The sequence below is a fragment of the Podarcis gaigeae genome (assembly GCF_964106915.1).
Source record: "Podarcis gaigeae genome assembly, chromosome: 1".
Classification (NCBI taxonomy): domain Eukaryota; kingdom Metazoa; phylum Chordata; class Lepidosauria; order Squamata; family Lacertidae; genus Podarcis; species Podarcis gaigeae.
The window spans coordinates 44,080,480-44,101,896 of record NC_139678.1 but is presented as its reverse complement, the minus strand read 5'-3'; the positions used below and the strand labels follow the sequence as shown (position 1 = coordinate 44,101,896).

The 21,417-nt window shown below is 43.5% G+C and overlaps 1 protein-coding gene across 12 annotated transcripts in view; it reads right to left on the bottom strand.

Annotated features, from left to right (window-relative positions):
* Nucleotides 1-21,417, bottom strand: part of MAPKBP1 (mitogen-activated protein kinase binding protein 1) — a 118,789-nt gene that overhangs the window by 60,900 nt on the left and 36,472 nt on the right. For all 12 annotated transcript variants that reach the window (XM_083744066.1, XM_083744075.1, XM_083744069.1 and 9 more), the window contains exon 3: nt 14,578-14,669. In XM_083744066.1, coding sequence (XP_083600192.1) covers nt 14,578-14,669 — 92 coding nt within the window. The remainder of the gene's footprint in view (nt 1-14,577; nt 14,670-21,417) is intronic.

The window sequence follows — 21,417 nt, the reverse complement described above, 5'->3', positions numbered from 1 at the left end:
TCATGTCTCTCAGGATAAAAATATTGGAAAATGATTACAAAATTAATATCTTAAATATAACAGTACGAACGTGGTGCTGGATCCATTATTTATGTTGCTAAACTTCACATATTGAATTAACCCCCTATATGATTGTGGCAGAAAGCATGATATATAGTCAAACTTGGAGAACCCAGAAGCTACCTTTGTGCGGTGACTGAATTAATAAGCTCTGGGAATTAGTCTAATGCCAAGTTAACATATTATTTACGATATGTGGAAAACAGGGTATAAGGAGAATAAATTTGTAGAAATATGGTCTCACTTTATAATATATTGACAGAGAAATATGCTCTAAACAAACAAACAAACTGTGTTTCTAACACCAAGAATCATATCAGCTGTTTACAAAAAGTACGAAGACAATCCAATGAGAAGTCCAAAATATGACTAAGCTATGAAAATAGCTTTATTGAACACCAGTATAATTTACAATTTATCCACTTATTTTCTTCTGTATAGTACCAGAAGTACTATACTTCTTACTGGTTTGTTTGTTTTGTAATGTAATCAAGGCATTCAGACATATTATGAAATTCTTGACAATTTTTTTTTTAAATTAAGATTAAAAAGAGAGAGAGACCACGGAAATCTGTTCCTATAAAGTGGAGAAGGCTGCCTTCTGACTAAGAAAAGGGCCACAAAACCAAGAACCAAAAATCCTGCTCTGCCAGAATGGGAAAGAGAGATCACAAATGCAGGTCTATCAGCACTGTACAAATTAAATTTCATTCTAAACTATTAGAGCAGATTCCTTCACATACAGATATATTCATACAAAATCCTTGGAAGACGTCTGTATGTGTGCCTGCATCGGATTTGAAATGTGGGAAATTCCACATTGAATGTGCCCCTAAAATGATGCAAATCAGTCTTCCCCTTTCTTCCTGCTATCGCACTGACATATTGTCTACATTTCTGAAAACACCGTTTAACACACATACCTACTGCAAACATGTAAACCTTTCAATATTACCAACCACATCAAAGTCACCCAGAAGAAAAAGAAAATGACCATTTTTTTCATTACAGGCCAGTCCTAGTTTCTAAGAAGTGTGTGTGTGTGTGTGTGTGTGTGTGTGTTTGTGTGTGTGTGTGCCTAAAAGGTTCCTGGGAGGCACCTTTAGCAAAGGCCATATGCCAGTCATGCACATGGAATTCAAGTTCTCTCCCCATCCCAGCCAGTATTTTTCCTCTCCTTGGTCTTATGCAAGCTCAAAACTTGGCTCTAAAAACAAATCACGTTGCTACATGGCATAACTGTTCCTAAGGATGCCAAGTTCTTCTCAGGTAAGGGAGAGGAGAGAACAGGTCTTTATTATTGCCTGTACAAGCACAGTGCTTCCAGCTTTCATAGAATATTCTGACTGTTCCCCCCTTGTTTCACAAGCACCAAGGAAACCTTAAACTATCCCTTATTCTAGAGCATCATAAACATGGCCGGTCCTAACATACCATGTTGTAATGCACTCCAGATTCAGAGAATTCTGCAAAACAGAAGAAGCAGGCTGGTTATTTCCCCCCACCTAGCAAGTGTACTGCGATGGCCTCACTTCCAGCTGTCTGTGGCAGACAATTGTCACCTGCTTCGGAGAAAAGTATGAAGATGTAACAATACTGGATAAGATTTGACCAGCTCTTTCATCAAATAATAAGGTCATGGAGTGAAGGCATGGTTTTCATAGATAGCCCAGTACAGTGGTACCTCAGGTTAAGAACTTAATTCGTTCTGGAGGTCTGTTCTTAACCTGAAGCACCACTTTAGCTAATGGGGCCTCCCGCTGCCACTGCGCCACCGCTGCATGATTTCTGTTCTCATACTGAAGCAAAGTTCTTAACCCAAGGTAATATTTCTGGGTTAGCAGAGTCTGTAACCTGAAGCGGATGTAAACTGAAGCGTATGTAACCCAAGGTACCACTGTATAAGCTTTGCTCTTAGTGGCTTTTGCAGAAAGACTTTTGGAGTTTCTTCAGCAGCACACAGTGCTGTGTGCAGGGAACCACGGTTTGTGTGCAAAATTGCGTGCAAGGAACTAACCCCAACAGCGGCATTTCAACAAGATCTCTCTCCCACCTCACCACCAAGATTTTAAAATATAAGAACAAAGAACTAGCTCTTTCTTAGCATCTTTCCGCCCAAAGAATGTTCAAATGATGAAGTAAATAAGGGATAAATCAAGGGGTACTCGACCCACTCAGGTCTTTGTTGTTACATAAAGTGCAGTAGCATACTTACTGGCAAGGCTTGGTCCCTGGTATCTCCAGTCAAAAGAATCTCAGGTAGCTGGTGCTGCAAAAAGACCCCCACTTGAACCAGCAGGCTTAGAAAGCCATTGTCAGTTAGAAAACACAATACTGGGTCAGGTGGATTAATGACAGCTTCATATATTGTTTTTAATGTAAACTTTTTCCAATAACTACTTCAGGATGTTACTGGACCTCCTGGGAACACACAACACCAGGTGACCCCTTCCTCAGAGCCTGAGACACACCAGACATGCCACCTTGCCCCCACGATAGTGGGTGCACGGGAGTGTGCTGGCATCACTGCGGTGTGCAGGCGTCACTTGCACACGTCGCGGGGGGGGTGCCAACGCCACACACACATGGTATGGGGCATGCTGACATGACACCAAGTGGAATCGGGGGGGGGGCAGCTCCCTCCTTTTTTACAATTGTGGGTGCCCGGGCACCCAGGGCCCCGCATAGTTGCCACCTATGAGATCCACTATGCTACTATTTCCAATAGTCTGGAATCAAGCTTAGCAAACCAGATGATTCTTGAAAGGGTAAAAATCATACCTGGATTGTTAAGTCGTCTTTAAGCTGCCCAGAGTGACTGGGGCAACCCAGTCAGCTGGGCAGGGCATGAATAATAAATAGAATCATAGAATCTTAGACCCCCTGTAATGCAGGAATCTCAGCTAAAGCATCCATGACAGATTAAAATAAAATCTTATTTTTATTCTAATATTAAAATAAAATTAAAACACCCAAGCCACCACCATGAAGTCACTTAGCAATATCTGAAATGCAAGCTTAAAGAAAAGCAATACCAAGACACTGGTGTCTGCAGAGAGTTCTAAGCAACTATTTCAGGTGAGAGGTTAGAAGTTGCACTTATTAAAGCCCTGGATTTATTAGTTTAGGATCTAGTTTATGGCCCCTGATGTATCACTATATCAGATGTAATTTCATTTGTATCAAGGCATGCAAGGATCAATTAGCGTTATAGTAACAGGAAGTTTTCCATGAAGGTCTGCCTGATAATCATGAAGTTTACCCAATTACATTAGGAAAATGAAGGGTATTTTCTTTTATGAAGCCACCCACAACTTTTATAGGAAGTTTTCTTTCCACATTCAAATTTAGCAGAGGCAGAAGGAAATAAGACTCCACCTCGCTACCAATGGGCGCATTTTATTTGCAGTTGGTTGGTGGCTACTGTCCCTCCCTGCTGTGGTCCAAATTAGAACACTGGGTAACTTGTGTGGCTTCTCTTTGGCACAGGGCAAAACCGAGCCCAGCTGCAGGAAAAGTTATTCCAATCACCGCATTCATGCGATGAATGAAAGGGCTGCTATTGCCACCTTTTAGAGAAGATAAATCCTGCCTGTCTCTGGCTCTACTTGGATATTCCCACATCATCAACACTGTAGTCCAGTGTAAATACTGGAGTACTGGAGTGCCACTGGGAACAAGATCTGCTGGTTCAGGGCAAAGACCTACCCAGTCCAACATTCTGGCCTGGCCAACCAGATGCCTATGGGAAGCCTGTAAGCAGAATCTGAGCACAAAAGCACTCTCCTCAGAATTCAGAAGCAGCACATAGCCATCACAAGAAGAAAATTAAAACTTGATTAGTAATTGGCAATGAAGGGAGTCCATAGGGAGAGCATGGCCAAAGGGACAGCCTTCCTCAGACACTGGGTTGTATCCGACTGTGGCTGCATCCAGACAGCACTTCATTTCATTTTCATTATGTTTCTTTACCTGATAATTTCCACATTATGTATGGTCTTTCACAAGACGTAAAAGCAAAATCCAGTGGAAGTTTGGTGCTAATTTCTGTGTTATTTGCTCCCAGGAAAAAAATAATCTGATTGCAACACCATTAACCCAGAAAATCGCAATAATTTTCCACTGCAGTTTCACATGACCAAATTTCGAGTGGCATCTTGGCATACAGTTCTTTGCCACCATTTAAAATTTAGCATGGCATGGCAGTATATTGATCAAAAAGCTGCAGTTGCACAACGCAACAAGTAATGCAGTGTAGAATCTGAGATAGGATTGCTAGCATTATAATAAGGAAAACTAATGCAATAATCCCCACATATGAATGTACCCTAAGCCTCCAATTACTTTAAGGTAAAGGTAAAGGTACCCCTGCCCGTACGGGCCAGTCTTGCCAGACTCTGGGGTTCTGCGCCCATCTCACTCAAGAGGCCAGGGGCCAGCGCTGTCCGGAGACACTTCCGGGTCACGTGGCCAGTATGACATCGCTGCTCTGGCGAGCCAGAGCTGCACACGGAAATGCCGTTTACCTTCCCGCTAGAAAGCGGTCCCTATTTATCTACTTGCACCCGAGGGTGCTTTCGAACTGCTAGGTTGGCAGGCGCTGGGACCGAGCAACGGGAGCGCACCCCGCCGCGGGGATTCGAACCGCCGACCTTTCGATCGGCAAGCCCTAGGCGCTGAGGCTTTTACCCACAGCGCCACCCGCGTCCCCCCAATTACTTTAGACAATGATAAAGATTGTTGTCTGACAGACCAATCCAGAGTTGCCCCACTTTTGCCATCCACCCCATCATGGGTTGATACGTAACCACATATCAACCCATAGTAACCACAATTCAACGTGAGGAATTCAATCAACATGAGGGATCACAAGTTGTGTTCTTTTTTATTCATGAGAACACATCCAGATTTTAAAACAAGTGTTTTGAAGACCCTTGTTTTTAAACTTTAGAAATGATGTGTGCTGAAATAAAACTAAGTGCAATCAGTTATCTCCCAGTTTGTGACACGGGACCCTCACACAGGCAAAAAAGGCTATGGCTACTTGTGTTTCAGCCAAGCAAAGTATTTCTTTCCTGCAGTATTAGCAGTGACACAAAGTCCTCACAAGCCTTTTCAGACTATTCTTATCTAAGAACGTGATGTGTGCATCTTACAACTTGTCCAAGAAGTTGATTTTCCATTTATCTAATCCTTCGTGTCTTGCCCATTATGCAATTACCTACATACCAGGAAAAGCTGACAACAGAGGGGTTCTTTAAAAAGGAGGACCATGGAAATATATATATATATATATACACACACACATGCAGCTCAAAAGGATTTGTGAACAAACCAATGGCCACAGCTGGGAGGAAGAAAAAAACAACACACAACTCTCCACCATTCAGCTTACAATGAGATTTACTGCTCAGTCTACTAAGACTTCATCTCTACATGTGCTAAGCAGATTTCTGGCTGGAGAAACAGTGAGTGGTATCCACTTCTCCACCCCACCCCCTGCCTTGGCTGTGACACAGATGGCTGTCATTTTCCGGCTGACTTGGGTTATGACTGACCTACTATGCACCTCCCAAGCTCAGAAACTGCAGGTCCTGGAAGTCCATGACTCAGGAGAAAAGAGCTGCCCAAGTTCAGGAGGTTTATGCTAAGCAGCACAAAACTAAGTTATTATAGAAGTGAAGGTTGGGCGAGGGATGGGGGAGAGAGAGAGAAAAAAGTGGGAGGAAGAGATCACATGACACTTTGCACTCTGCTCCGTGATTCTGCAGCTCGTGCTGGTATCAGAACTTATCAAGAAGAGGAAGATCTTGCCCCTTCCAAGTCCAATGTGCACACTGCAGACATTTGTTCCAGCGTTGCACATGATTTGTGCCCTGACATGACCCATCTTCAAGGGCTAGATTTCTCCTGCAGCTCTGTCTAAAGATCCAAGCTAGAAACAACGATAGAAAATTTCAATACTGACCTGCCTACTCATAGAGACAGGTGAAGTCTAGTTGGAGTGGAGTGATGTCACACGTGTAAAGAATGATTTGTGGTGGTATTTTTGGTTGCCTGCTTCTTTGGGGGTGCATTGCCTGCTTTCCATTGTCTGTGGGGGGTTTTCTTGGGGAGGGGGTGTAGATATTGCTGCCTGCTACTTGGTGTGAGTCGGTGGGGATAGCATCACCAGTTCTTTCTTATGCCAAATGGTTATTTTTGTGGTGCCCATGACAGTTTCTTAAATTTCCAGGTATGTCCTTGGCCCAAGAAGGTGGGGACTCCTGCTCTATGACATAATCCTTCATGACACAGTTCTGTTTTGTTTTTGGCCAAAGCTGAGCAAGCACCCTAAAAACATGCCTTCTGTACCAGCTGTTCCACCACTATCCACCAAGCCACCTCTATCTCTTAAGAAGTATCTTCTCAAAAGTCTTCAATGAAAGTCTGTCCTGGATCATTTCATTCCAGTCTCCCCTCACCTGCTCCTATGCTGTCATCTTACAGATATTATTGAAGTCTTTGTGTGTACAGCTATATGCACAAAGGTTGTCTTGTTACAGAAGCTTGCACAGCACACTTGGAGCAGAGGAACATGCAACCTCAAGGTCATGGCTTCTCTGTGGGGCCCCACACCTTGCTCCCATGGTGAGTGACATGGGATCAAAGAACATCAGAGTAGGGTTAATGTGTTAGCAACACCCACTTATAGGAAGAGGCCATGGAAGTTACCTTCCATGTAGTATTTAAGAGACACAATCATTTGGGATCCATGGGTACATTTGCAAGCTGGAGAAACACAGGCACAACACACACAGCACAACCAAGTACACACAGCAGCCTACTGTATTGCCTACAATAGAATGATTCTTCCAAGCCTAATTTCAGGGACCAAGGGAATCTTCTGTGGCTGCATGTCTGCCCACAGAAGACATGTTGCCAATGCCCTGTTTAAACAGTATACAAAGCAGCATTATGTTCTCCTAGGGCTCATCCGCACTTCCTCTTGCCCTGCTCCTTTCCCCCATGGGCAAACAACTCTTTTCCATTCAATTGGAGCAAATGGCAATTCAGGTTTTCTTTGGATTGACATTTGCTCCAATCTATCACTAAAGAACAGGTTTTCCATGGGAAAGGAGCAGAGCTCGGACCCATGGTTTCTGGGCATGGGACAAGCAAAAGTGTGGAAAGGTCCCAGCTGTTGGAATACAACTCAGGCCTATGTGGGTAACTTACAAATTGCCAGATAAAGCAAGTAAAACATCACATAAATGGAAAAGAGACCTATTACATATATATCCTCCTTTGCCTCCATGCTCCCCCCTCAAAAATTATTTTTCCAACCTCTGTATACGATAGATCAGACTGAGAGATGGTTAACTAGTCCTGCATCATGGCTGAGTGGGGATCTGAACCCCGGTTTCCCAGACCCTAGTCTGCCACACTTAAATACTACACCATGCTGGCTAATGATCAGTGTAGGAAAAGGGGGTTGGGGTCAATGGAATGAGAGGATTTGTTTCCATAATAAAAAGAAAAGAGTCAAATAAAACCATGGTGTATGAACCCCCCCATCTGGCTTGGCATTACTGCTACACTTTTTCTTTTTTTTTGTATTTTTCTGCAGCAATCTCAGAGGGTTTCTTAGTTTTGTTTTACTTCTTGTTTCTAGGATACAGAATCTCAGCAGCGATGTCAACAAAACACACACACGACACAAGTGCATGCATGAGGCAGAACAGGGGTGCGGGGGGGAGAAGAATTAGAGAACTGCAATCAAGCTAAAATTATTATTTTAAAAAAGAGAAGCAACTTAGGAACATAACAAGAGCCCTGCTGGGTCATCCTCCATCTCAGGGGGAGCCAGCATGCTGGCTTCAAGATGGCCTTGGTCTCCAACTCCCAGCAGTCCCAGCCACCATGCGATAATTGGATAATGGAAGCTGTATTCCAACATGTGGAGAGCACCAACTGCACTGTTTAATAAAATAGGCAAGCAAAGACAGTTCCTACTTTTCCAAGTTTCACTCAGCACCAGTACTAATCTTTCACCAGTATCAACTTTTGGTAGCACACCAGATCAGGCAGGCTTGCTTGCACCTTGTTCTGGATTTAAAAAATCTGAAGACATTAGCATTTGGAAGTAAAATTTTGTATATGGCAATATATGTGTCCTGAATTGCTGCACAAAAATGAGCAAATGCAGCTTCAGTGATACTAGGAATAATATTTTGAAGTTCAAAATATTTTTGGCAGCATATAGCTAGGAGGTACTATAAATAAGGTATTTTAGGGTTAAGAGATTTTAAAGAGCAGGCATAGGCAAACTCGGCCCTCCAGATGTTCTGAGACTACAATTCCCATCAACCATGACCACTGGTCCTGTTAGCTAGGGGTGATGGGAGTTGTAGTCCCAAAACATCTCAAGGGCCGAGTTTGCTTATGCCTGTTATAGAGGGGGAAGGATTAAGATTCACAACAAGTTTTAAAGGCCTGTTCTTGGATACATTTTTTTAACAGTTGTGTTTTTAAAAGGGGATTGCTCTTAAAACCTACTGGTCTCAGCATTCCTGAGATCCCACTGGCATTTCCTATGCACAGGAAGGTGGAGCCAGAAGGGTGTGGGCATCACATTGGCACCAGAGGAGGAGGGACCTAGGATCGTAATAATCTGGGCTATTAAGATCCCAGAGACAGCAGGTGCCAGAGGTGCTGAAAGGATTTACAGGCTCCAAAACATATGTGAGTAAATGAGTTCAGCCTTTGGCATCCACCAGAGTCCACAGAAGAACTGACACAATATTCCAGGGATGGGGAACTGTCTAAAAGGCATTTGTCACTTGTGTATAATTAAGACACACACATGCCATACTGATGTGCCTCATTATTAATACAAACCCAACCACAAGAATGCAAAGAGCTTAAGTACAGGGAACTAACAGAAGTCATGGGAAGCCAATCACTTCTCTAATTTTTCAAAACAGGCACATAAAAGAGGAGAGGAAAAGAGAAGAGAAAACTGTGTGTTGGGCACAGAAGAATTAAGCCTGCATGCAGATCTTGAGAAATAACTTAATGCTTTCAGGGGGCTGAGAGAAAAGCACTTATAGGACTGCAGAGAAATCCCCAGAGGCTCTGAACCAAACGCACAGCAAAATCTGGGAACCAAAAGGTGTGGTGCATGGTGGGTCAGCTTCTGGCACCAGGATTCTCGATGCCGTCTCCTCACCCTCAGAATTTAGTCCTTTACCTGGAGACTCTGAAGTAGGGCTCAATAAGAGGCCACTCACTAGGGCTGCCATACATCCGAAATTTCCCAGACGTATCCGAAACACTGCAGTCGGCAGCAGTGCCTGGGCAGTAATCAGGCAAATGTCTGGGAAAATCCAGATACATGCCAGCTCAGCAACTTTTCTGTCCGGATTTTCACTGTTTGAAATTTTGCAACCCTAACTCACACATCACCAAAAGAGAAGAAATGCAACACACACACACACACACACACACAGAGAGAGAGAGAGAGAGAGAGAGAGAGAGAGAGAGAGATGAGAGGGCAGATTTGCATAAAAGTCTGTATGTGCTAATTTATATGTATAGTTGCACATTTGGAAATATTTACTGTAATTTAGAACAGAAATACATCAATATAGAGGGGAAGACTGTGATAAAGTGACCTCTGTGCCTCCTCTGTCCACTGTCCTGCTGATGGGCAAATTCAAGGATCATGATCTCCCTTCTTAAGGAGTCTGTATTTTTAATATGGGCTTGAACGGGACAATCCTTCAAACAGAGGACTGTCTTTTGTAAGTAATGCACATGAACACTCTGTGGCTCAAGTTCGAGTCTAATAGTTAGGAGGGCCAGATCCCAAAGAAGGTCAGAGGTGGCAAATATTGGGGGGGGACTGCAGTTTCCCCAGCAGATGCTGTTACTGAACCCAGAAACCTCAATATCGCCCACCTGACAATTAACAGCTGTGTGTAAAACAAATATAGCTTGCAAATCTAGTTTTATTAGGATTTGCGCTTTTATTCAGCAGAAGCCAGTACAGAATTCAAGTGTAAAACAAATATAGCTTGCAAATCTAGTTTTATTAGGATTTGCACTTTTATTCAGCAGAAGCCAGTACAGAATTCAAGTGTAATGCAGCTGACATACATTTAAAGAAAACGAGAAAACAGAAATAAATCTAACAGCAAAATAGCATTACTTTGGTGGTAATTTCATGAGATTTTAGACTTTTGAAGGATCGATCCATGTTAACAGTTAAATAAAAATTGGTGCTTTCAAACACAGTAAAAAATAAAGCACTGTTACATAATTTAGCCCTCTGGCTAGAGCAGCAAGGGAGTTGAATCTGGAGACTGCCCTGTGATTTAAATTAATGTTGAGTCAACTAGCAGGGTATCTGGAGACGAACAGATCAGAACTGAAGCATATGCTAAGAGCTATATGGCAGGCACCCATGCAGGGCCAAGGACACTGTACTCTGGCTCAGGACAGCAAAATGCACATCAAGAAGAATGAGTGTTCTGCTTCCCATTGCCAGAGAGAGAGAGAGAGAGAGAGAGAGAGAGAGAGAGAGAGAGTTAGAGTTTAAAGGAAGCCTCAGAATGAACACTCAAGAGAAGCCAGTGACAGAAGCCAATGCCGTTTCCCCCCTTTTTCTTTCCCCCCTGCATACTGCCAAGAAGGTATAAATCCTTTGAGAACAAGATAATAAAACAAACTGACCTTGCAACCCAATTAGGTCTGCAAACTGTTTCTCTTGTGTGTTTTGGGCCAATACAACTGCAGAGGATAAACTGAACACAAAGCGTTGTCTTGACAGTGGCAAACTTTATCAGCATCACAAAGCAGCTAGGCATAGCATGGAAGCAGGCGGCTGTTCAGCCAAGGCACAGAAGGGCTAGGCTTCAGACAGGAATCCTATGCAATGGGCCATGGGGGAAAGATACCACCTTGATTCCATTAAGCAGGATCATTTAACCACATAACTTCCCCAAATCATTTCAAACAGAGTCAAAATTCATGTTTTGGCACTACTTATTAGGCTCAGACTTGGCATACGTTCTTCCTGATGATGGAAATTGCCAGCAAATTAGTTTTTGTTTAATAGATATGCAACTTCACAGGAAATGCCTCAGAGAAACTTCACAGGAAATTCCTCTTACCAGTTTCACACTTCTGAAAAAGCCAAAAGCTGCAGCAGAATTTTGCAGTTTCCCCACGCTTTGTTAAAGTGCCATTAGCTTGAATTTTTAAGACAATACAAAGGAAGGACACGCACCTGCAACACATGCTTGCTTATCAAATGGAAAACAAAGAATTCCTGCCATTCTACTGCAACCTAAATATTACTGTGTAGGGGAAGGAAGCTGCATACATGCTCACTGAGAGAGAATCAAAAAGAAACATTGACTTGAAGCAAAACTGCGCCACAGCTCAAAGCAGTAAAGCAACCACCTCTCCAGCATTTAAAACATCCGTATTTCAAAAATCTACTGTGAGCAGATACTCACAGGCTAAGAATCATCACACTTTTATAACAGCAAATGCATAATATTCTAAGCGAAACCAGTTTATGGGAATGAAAAGAGTGCTGTTATGCTCAGATGCTACTTTTGCAGGCTTTCCATAGGCATCTGGCTGGCCATTGTGAGAAGCACAAAATGCTGGACTAGATGAGCCTTTGGCCTGATCCAGCAGTGCTCTTTCTATGCCTTCAACAACACGTAGTCAAAAGCCATTCATAAATAATTGGGAAAACAGCAAGGCATTCTGGATGACTGCAATAATGATGGCAGGGAATACTCCACCTTATTGCTATTGACAATCCACCTAAATAAAAAACCCCATGTTTGCAGCAGAAGCAAGACATGCCAGAGCCATCATCTCTCCAAAAGGCAAGAACAAGGGATATCAGACATGGCTTCAAAGCAAGCACAAAATTTTGATTCCTGCACACTTCCTTTGGGGTGGGGAGATGGAAGATTCCAGTACGCTTGGCCTTGCCTCATTTAGATTTGCTACAGGGCTCTCTTTCATCTCCTCCATGCTCTAACAGTGGGCTGTTTTTATCTTGTGATCTTATCAGCATTCCTCTAGCTTCCCTCAAACATCCAAAGTGAGGACACCTCCAGTTCCACCTCAAATTTAACATTTTCAGCATTTAGATGGCAACTCTCGTGTAAAGGGTTTACAGAACTTTAAAAGAGCAGCAGAGAAATGCCATGGGTAGATGTTTTGGCTTGGACCTGGAATATCTTGGTGGCTTTTAATTTTTAAGCACTTGTAGACGACAGAAGTACTCGTACCAAGCCCTTTGCTTACACCCATACCTCAGATTCCACAGCCGCATCCTAGGAACCAGGGTTTTTTTTGGGGGGGGGGGCAGCATGTGAGCAAATTGTACAGTAGCTCGTTTAAATGCATGCAAATTAAATATCGCTAAGCACTGACTGTAAGCTTAAAAACCACACAGGGTGACAAAAGCTCCTCTCAACGGCAGTCACATGGCAAGCCTAGCTATGACAAAAATGATTGCTGTGCTACCCGCATTAATAGACATATTGTTGCCAAACCGGCAGCTTTCTAAGATTGGCCTCGATTTCTTCTCTTCCCACTCCAAACTAATTATAGGCACCCAGATGCATTAGCAAAACTAAATGCCAAAACAAACTAAATATCTATCAAGCCCTAGAATCACTGTTCGGCACTCAGCATCACCTTTGTCAGCTTTTCCAGCTCCTGTTCCCTTATGCACATGATAAAAATACAAGGAAGCCGTATTCAGGCATTCCTGAAGATCCCAGAGATCTGCCTCCAACATGGACTTACGTACTTCACCCCTCTTAAACTCTCGATTCCCCACTTATGGAGCAAAAAGCATCAGGTCTCTCAGGGGAAGAGGGAGTTTGCCACCTGTCCTCATTTGTGTCTGACTGTCCAAAGCATCACTCTGCCAAGGATGACAAGGTTCAACAGCACCAGAGACAGTTGTTCAGTTCCATGGTTATACCCCAGCATGTTTGCAGGACCAGGCATCAGATTTCCCATACCCCAACCCAAATAATAAGAGATAAAGGAGACTGGTTTTCGGTCAGAACAGGCCCCAACTTTATTGAATAGTTGAAAGAGGTTTGGGCATGGGGCAATCTAAATACTTCTGGTTCGCCCGCGGAAGTGATGCGTGGTCAATCCAGATATAAGTCTTAAGACTTATATCAAATAGGGTGACCCCCGCAGGGACCACTGCTTGGGGGAGTGCCTTCAGCCCTGGCCCCACCTGAGCGTGCGGACATGACCACTACCGCCAGATCCCTTTAAGGGGATACCCCAGCGTTTGGAGGGGCAGGCGGAGTCTACAGCTCCCCCTCCATCTAAAGCAAAGGATTGCCCCAATGCCCAACCAGTTGTGACGATTGCTATGTGGTAGGCAGAACCACCAGGTCGGTGCCAATTAGCCCAATGGGCAATTTCCTACCCAGCACCTTAAAGGATGGCGACCACCATAGCCACAGCTATAAGCTTAAACCAAGGGTGGCTGGGCAGGAAACCTCGGTGCAGGAACAAACAGGCTGAGCCCCAGGTGCTGGCTGCTTAAATGAGCAAGGGGCGGATCCGAGGGAAGCCCACTGTCGGCTCCATTGGCTTCGCCACCAGCACAGCCCAAGCCCCGGCCTGCATCCCAATTTGCCAAAACAGGGAGCAGGCAAAGATACAGTTCCTTATAAGAAGGGCACAGCCAGTTTGAATTCCCTCAAAGAGGTGAGTGAGCTTGTTGTCCTTAGGAGCTTGGAAGGGAAAAGGCAGGTGGGAAGAGCCTTGCCTCTGCTTCAGAGGCCTGTGGGACCCAGGGCTATTCCAGTTCCCTCTCATGTACATAAATCTTAACAGAAGATTCACTCAGAAAGGGCAAACAAAAGCAGCACTGCACAGTCACCACTGGAAGCTTTTGCCACTGCATCAAACCCTTACTGAGAACAAGCCAACCCAAGATACATACTAGTGCTTATCTCTACATTATTATTGAGATAATAAGAATCGTTTGGACCCACTTAAATAAAAGCTGGAAAGAACAGTGGAAGCTCCAGAATCAAAAGAGTGGCCAGGTTCTCTCTCTCTGCATGATCAAAGGAACCACTTCCCGTGAAACTTCACATATCACAAAACTACCCAGCAGCCTTATGGAGCATCTTCTGATTGAACAGGAGGCCAGAATCCATCTAATTTTCTAATTTTCATCATGTCCATGTTCAGCATAGTACCAAATCCAATTATTATTATATTTAAAAAATTAACACTTAGTTAAGAGCTAGAGGAGGAAACCTAGAGAATAATTTAATTAGTTATGATAGGTAAAGAGTCTTCCTTGCAGCAATTTAAACCTACCCTGCTGATGTTCCTCATAATTGGAGGGAGTTTTATGAGGCTCTTATAAAATGCATCACTCTGCTACATGACAGATTTGGCATAAGCTGTACCTTTAGGCTGACAACATGCATTCATTGTGTAACACCCTCAATGACTCACCCAGCTGGATAAGCAACGAGACCACTCTTTGGATCACAGGCCAATCCTCTGCCTCCAGAGACGGTGATTCCCAGCACTTTCTCCAAGGTCACCTAGTCAAAAAGAAAGAGAGAGAGAAAAAAATGAGATTCATGCAGATTGAATTCAACTTCATGTAACCACAAGCTTCAATTTGTGTGCATGTGTGTGAATATATATTGCTTCAGCGGAGACTGGAAGATGCACATAATCAGCAAAGATGCCATCAAGTGTCAAGAGCTGTTCTCTTGATGCAGATGACAGACATATTTAGTAGGTTCTGTGTAGAACAAAACAACAACAACAACAACAACAACAACAACAACAACAACAACAAGCTGGTCCGTAGTCAGTGTTTTGAGAAGGAGATTTATAGAACTATCACAGTAACTGAAACCAACAGACAAGCATGGGAAATACTGGGAGGGAGGTTAGATAAAAAAGAAAACTACCAAGCAATGGACCACGCTGGTCCCACCCAAATCCCTTTTGCGTGTCTGATGTAGCTTCCCCAAGAGATATGTAAAAACATTCAGATTCAAAGGCGACTATGGGCTTTCAGGCCAAGGCAGCCAGCATTTGTCCACAGACAGCTTTCCGGGTCATGTGACCAGCATGACTAAACTGCTTCTGGCACAACGGAACACCGTGACGGAAACCAGAACATATGGAAATGCTGTTTACCTTCCCACCACAACAGTACCTATTTATCTACTTGCACTGGCATGCTTTCGAACTGCTAGGTTGGAAGCTGGGACAGAGCAACGGGAGCTCACTTCATCGTGAGGATTTGAACCACCAACCTTCTGATCAGCAAGCCCAAGAGGCTCAGTGGTTTAGACCACAGCACAACCTGCATCCCTCCTTTAAGTTTATAGGACTCATACGTCCTTTGCCTGAAGCCTCTGAATCCAATATTCCCAGCCAGGTAAGAGTTATTTCTAAACATATTACCAGCAGATTTTTAAAAAATCACTTCATTGCAATCACACAATTGCAATTAGAGACTGGATAAAATAGCTTAACTAAGCCCAGCCAATTAGCTTTATACATGAAGAACAAAAATATGAACCCAAGACTTGTACACCCAGACCTAATAACCTGCCCATTGCATCACACACATTCATGTACTGCCAATCTGGGTCTTGAATCCTGCCTGCCAAACAGTGGCAAAGTAGCCAAATACATGAGGGAGCAATTCATGTAGGCTTGGGTCAGAAGAACAGTGAATGGCAGAAAATATATTAATAAATGCTAGCAAAAGGCTTCCTATAGAGTTGCGCCACGATGTTGTCAATGCTCCTTTCCCCTGTGCTTTAGCAAAGTGGTGTTTGGCTTTTATTTATGGTGCACATACATTATTCCTCCAACAACATTATTTGCAAGATTTTACTAGACTGAATGTTGACTCTTCTGTTTTTAGTTACAATAGTTGGGTTATATCTTTTGTCACATTTCCAAAAAGCCTGTAGGGGATGGGTGACACAGTTATTTATCTTCGCGGTTATTAAAAGCTGTCCTCTAGGGACTCCAGCCTTCCAAAATAAGGAAAGTCTCCCACACTTAGCCTTGCTATCCAGCTTCAAGGAACACCTAAAGATGCCCATGAGAGCCAATTGCCCAGATTTACCCAAGAAGGTGCCTGGTTACAACATTTCTTTTCACAAGATCATTTCCCAGTCCAATAGAATTTCCTAAGTCCTTTCTTCATATGTTAATAGCATAGATAGCTTGGATTCAAACTAGTGGCCTAAAGGGAAAAGGGTGTCAAAACCTGCTGCCAATCTTTTCCTTCTCTCCACCCCTGTGTCATAGGGTTCATATTCTCTTGTGCCGGATGCCTTGCAGCAAGAAAGAAAAAGCCAAGAAGAAGATAAAGATCCCACCCTGTTGCAAAATGAGCATATCTTTTGAAATGAGATTTTCAGAAAATTAAACACAAGCATTGTTCTTTCTGCCAGTATGTATTTCTGAAGGATGTATTCATACAGCCATGCAAGCAAGGGCTAAGAGGTAACTGTGGATCCTCTTGTGGTTAGGTACGAATAAAGGGATAGTTCTTCAAATGGAAGGGTGTAGAAATTAGAGTCCTCCAACACTGCTGCAAGGTGTGCACAAGACAATTCTATACCTTCTTGTTGCTTTCAGATACCAACCCTGCCACAACATACAGTGTTGCCAGATTCTGCACAGCAGCACTCAAAATTCATCAGACAATGACCTGTGCCACAAACTAGATTTAATGAGCACTCCTATCAGAGTGCTCTGTAGATTGATAGCTATAGTCTTATATATATTAACCTCTTATGATTTGCCACTCCTGTCTAATGTTCCTAACCCTTCTTTTAGACTTTCCTAGCTTCCTTTAAATTTTTATAGACTTTTAATTCTTTTTAGTTTTACAAATCATTTTTTCAGATTTTAAATGATTGTACCCTTATGCTGATCTATGGCTGTAATAAAGATTTGATTGATTGAGATTCCTCCAAGGATCAGTATTGAGATCTGTGCATTTTAACTTCTTCATTAAAGTTCTTCATTAAACTTCTTGACTAAACAATCACAGGTGAACAGTGAGGTGGCCAAGTTTGCTAATGATACTAAATTGTTCAGAGTTATTAAAACAAAAAGAGATTGTGAAGAGCTCCAAAAGGACCTCTGCAAACTATGAATGGGCAGGAAAATGGCAAATGCAATTTTAATGTAGGCAGGTGTAAAGTGATGCATGTTGGAACAAAATAATAATAATCTTAATTTCACATATACGCTCATGGGGTCTGAACTTCTACTAACTGAGCAGGACTGAGATCTTGGGAGTCATAGTGGAGCTTGGGGAAGATGTTGTCACAGTATGAGGCAGCTGTGAAAAAGGTAAATTCCATGCTAGCAATCATTAGGAAAGGAACTGAAAATAAAACTGCCAGTGTCAGAATGTCATTATGTAAATGTATGGCACCACTGCATTTGGAATGCTGTGCATAGCTCAACTCAACTCACCTCAACATATATATTCTCAAATAGGAAAAGGTTGAGAAATCACCTCAAGAGTTCCTTATTCTATATAATGCTACAGAGACAGCTCACTTGAAATGAATGGCCGCCTTCTCCCTGAGAAATCCGAAGCTAGTAATACTGCTGGCCTCCCACATACTAGGTAAAAGCAGAAAATCACAAACTCTCGCAGGCACCCTGCACCATCAAATTACTTCATGCAATGAGATACATGGGCATATGAAAAAGATGTTAGATGAACCAGGCTGTTCTCGCATGGGGGAACCAGCTGCCATTTTCAGAATTGTTTTTGCATTTTCATTAAACTAGCCCATAGTCACTCCCCTCCCTTCACCACCTACTCCAGAGATAGGCAATATCCAACAGGCTTTACAACACACAAATATTCCTGGCAAATCCCAACCATATACACCAAGATTTGTAGCTGTAACACACATGCCTCCAGGTCGAATAATTTAATGCAATCAATAATTTCATTCCTTAACTCAGTAAGAAAAGACCGTGTTCACTGTAATCAACAGATATGCCTCTCAAATGCACCAAATAAGTTATGCATACATCAGTAACATATGGGCAAATTACTTTTTGCATGTGCAACTCATGAAGTGCTTAGCCATCCTGGAAGGGAATGTGATTACTTCATTTTCAGTGCTTGATTTTAACAAGGTCTGTGAGACATTAGGAGACATCTTTCTAGCAGTCAGGCATTTCTGTCATTTCACTCAAAATGACAGGTCACTCAACTACCTCTGGACCCTCAAAACCCCACAAAATCTATTTGACCAGAGACTACACTGGGATACAAAAAATGAACATGTACTCCCACAGGCTACTCTGTCATATTCCCTTCCAATCTTTGATGAGCTGTGCACAGCCTTACACAAACTAGTGGTTTGGTCAATTAACGGCCCTGACTGCACAGCCTGAAATACCTGTGGAATTGCCATGCCCTGCAGGATGGGTGAAAAGTGAGCAGAGAAGAAGCACAGGCACTTGGCAGTTTATATGAATCAGCCATGCTGCAGACACACTACAAGCAGTCCCTCAAACACACTCTAGATCAGGGCGGCCCAACTTTTCATACCGAGTGGGCTGAAAGAGTACTTTGACATGTAACCTGCAGACCATACAATGCCTTGTTGCACGGGTACAAGGCAGCACAAGACCAAAATGTGAAAGCCCCATGCCCTAAAGCCCTCATGCTGCCTTCCAAAAGCCAGCTAGGTCCTAGAGCCCTCCTACCTTCTTCCCAAAGCTGGTTCAGAGCAAGTCCTAACTAGACTTTGGGGAGGAAGCCAGAGGACTCTTAAGGCCTTGTCAGAGCCCGCACACCTCCCTCCCAAAGGACAGACTTTGCTTACCCAGCTTTGAGAAGGCAGCTTAAGGTATGTGTGTCAAATGCTGCAGAGGGCTGTCAAAAAGGACCTTGAGGGGCACATGTGGCCCCCAGGCTGCATGCTGGACTGCCCTGCTCTAGAAACAAGACCTGCCAGGCTGCCCTACAGTTTCAATTACAAGCTGCTACAGATGAATTAGGGACGCGGGTGGCCACAGAGCCTAGGACTTGCCGATCAGAAGGTCGGCGGTTCGAATCCTCGCGACAGGGTGAGCTCCCATTGCTTGGTCCCTGCTCCTGCCAACCTAGCAGTTCAAAAGCACGTCAAAGTGCAAGTAGATAAATAGGCACCGCTCCGGCGGGAAGGTAAATGGCGTTTCCGTGCACTGCTCTGGTTCGCCAGAAGCGGCTTAGTCATGCTGGCTACATGACCCGGAAGCTGTACGCCGGCTCCCTCGGCCAATAAAGCGGGATGAGCGCCACAATCCCAGAGTCGGTCACGACTGGACCTAATGGTCAGGGGCCCCTTTACCTTACAGATGAATTGGACAGAAAAAGGTGTGCGCTTGCTCACCCTTCCTCCATTGCAAGTGGTAACAGTTAGATCTGTGGAAGAATAGCAGCACACGCAACGTTCCACAGAGTGCAATTTACTGTCAGAATGCGCATCCTAATACAGCTGTACAACAAAAAGCGTGCGCTGTTACATTTAGCACTGCTGGGCTTCATTTGGCACATTCACCGAAGAACGCTAATTACAGTGTGCTGTTCCGCTTAGGGGGCTGTCAGCATTTCCACTGCAAAGCCTTCATTTTGGGATCTTACAACACATCTGTAATGTATTCACTTGGAGCTAAAGCTGGATGCTAAAAGGGCTGGCACTCAACCAGGTTTCTCTGCTTGTTTAGGATGTGTGCGTGTGTATTTGTTTTATAGGGTTTGGTGTTTTCCATTTTCATCACAAAGATCTGAGAAGGAAATTAAACGTGCAGACCAAGTTATACGTTACTCAAGTTAGGGAAGAAGAAGAAAATAAGCAGCTTCAGCTTCCATCCTGAATGCACATCCAAACATGCACACCCTTCTGTTTGGTATTTTCCAATTCAAAATAGCTTGGTGTTTTGTTTTGCTTTTGCAACATCGCAAGAGGATCTTTCGATTTTTCCTCTTTCCCACCTGCAGTCCCATTTGCTCTCTTAGGAGTTGGGCAAACATATTCCAACCACCCTTTTATAAGACTTGGACGAGACTATAATTAAAAGAGGAACAAAGCAAGCCTATAGCAAGGCTGGAGACAGGCTGGAAAAGCCAGAAGTCTTATCAGAGCCATTGTTGCCCGTGGCATGAACACATTTCTTTTGATGCTGCTATCACTTCTGATCAAGTTTTGCAGGCCTTTGAAGCACAACTAAAGACAGAGACAAGACGGACAAAAATTGCCTCCATCACCTAAGAAGGTGCCTTAAGGACAGAACATTTGCCCCTCTAGCCCAGTATTGTCTAGTCTGAAAGGAACCGTCTCTCAGGCAGTGGTCTCTCACATCACCTGCTACCCTATAACTTTTAGACTATGTCTCCTCTTACTTACATTTTCTCAAAACTAAAAAGGCTCAGCTACTGCAACCTTTGCCCATAGATGAGTTGCTCCACCCCCTTGAACATTTTGGCTGCCCCTTTCTGAACCTTTGCCTACTTGACAATATCCTTTTTAAGCCGAGGTGACCAGATCTGCACACAGTATTCCAAATGCAGTCATACAACAAATTTGTATAATGTTCTTATGATTTTGGCAGTTTTATTTTCAATTCCTCTCCTAATGAACCCTAGGTATGGAATTTGCCTTTCCCCCCACAACTGATTTGTCTAGGTCAGTAGTGCCTCCTCTGGCTGGTACTTCAACACCATTCTCCTCCAACAGGGGACAGGTGGTGTTTCCTTCCCAATGCACATCTTGCTGCTCTTCAATCCCATAATAATGGCTTTTCAATCAAACTTGATTAGATCATGGCTACTTAAGATAAATCTGCTATAATTTGGAAGGTGGCAAAGTAGGAACCCCGGGGCATGTCAAGGCAAAGGGTGCCTAAGCTAGTGGGGAAACCAGTGTTAAACATGTTAATCAGAAAGAGGGTTTTTATACTCATCCCCCAACAACACCTGCGGTAAAGAAAGAGAAGGAGAAAAAACACAGGGCCGTATACGATGCTGCCATCCCGCTTATGCAGCAAGCATCTGCTTGTCCAATTGAACTTCTTCCTTGTCTTCACTCCCCTTCAGTGCCCCCCCCCCATGTAGGAGGGACCCTCAGGAACAGAATTTGAAGGTGGCATGGAGAGAGGAGAGGAAATCGCATTCTCTGTGTGCTGCATCATCATCATCATTATTATTATTATTATTATTTTCCCATTTAATACTGGCTTAACGTTTTCATGGAAAATCCAATAAATTAAGGGGGGGGGGAGACAAGGAAACCT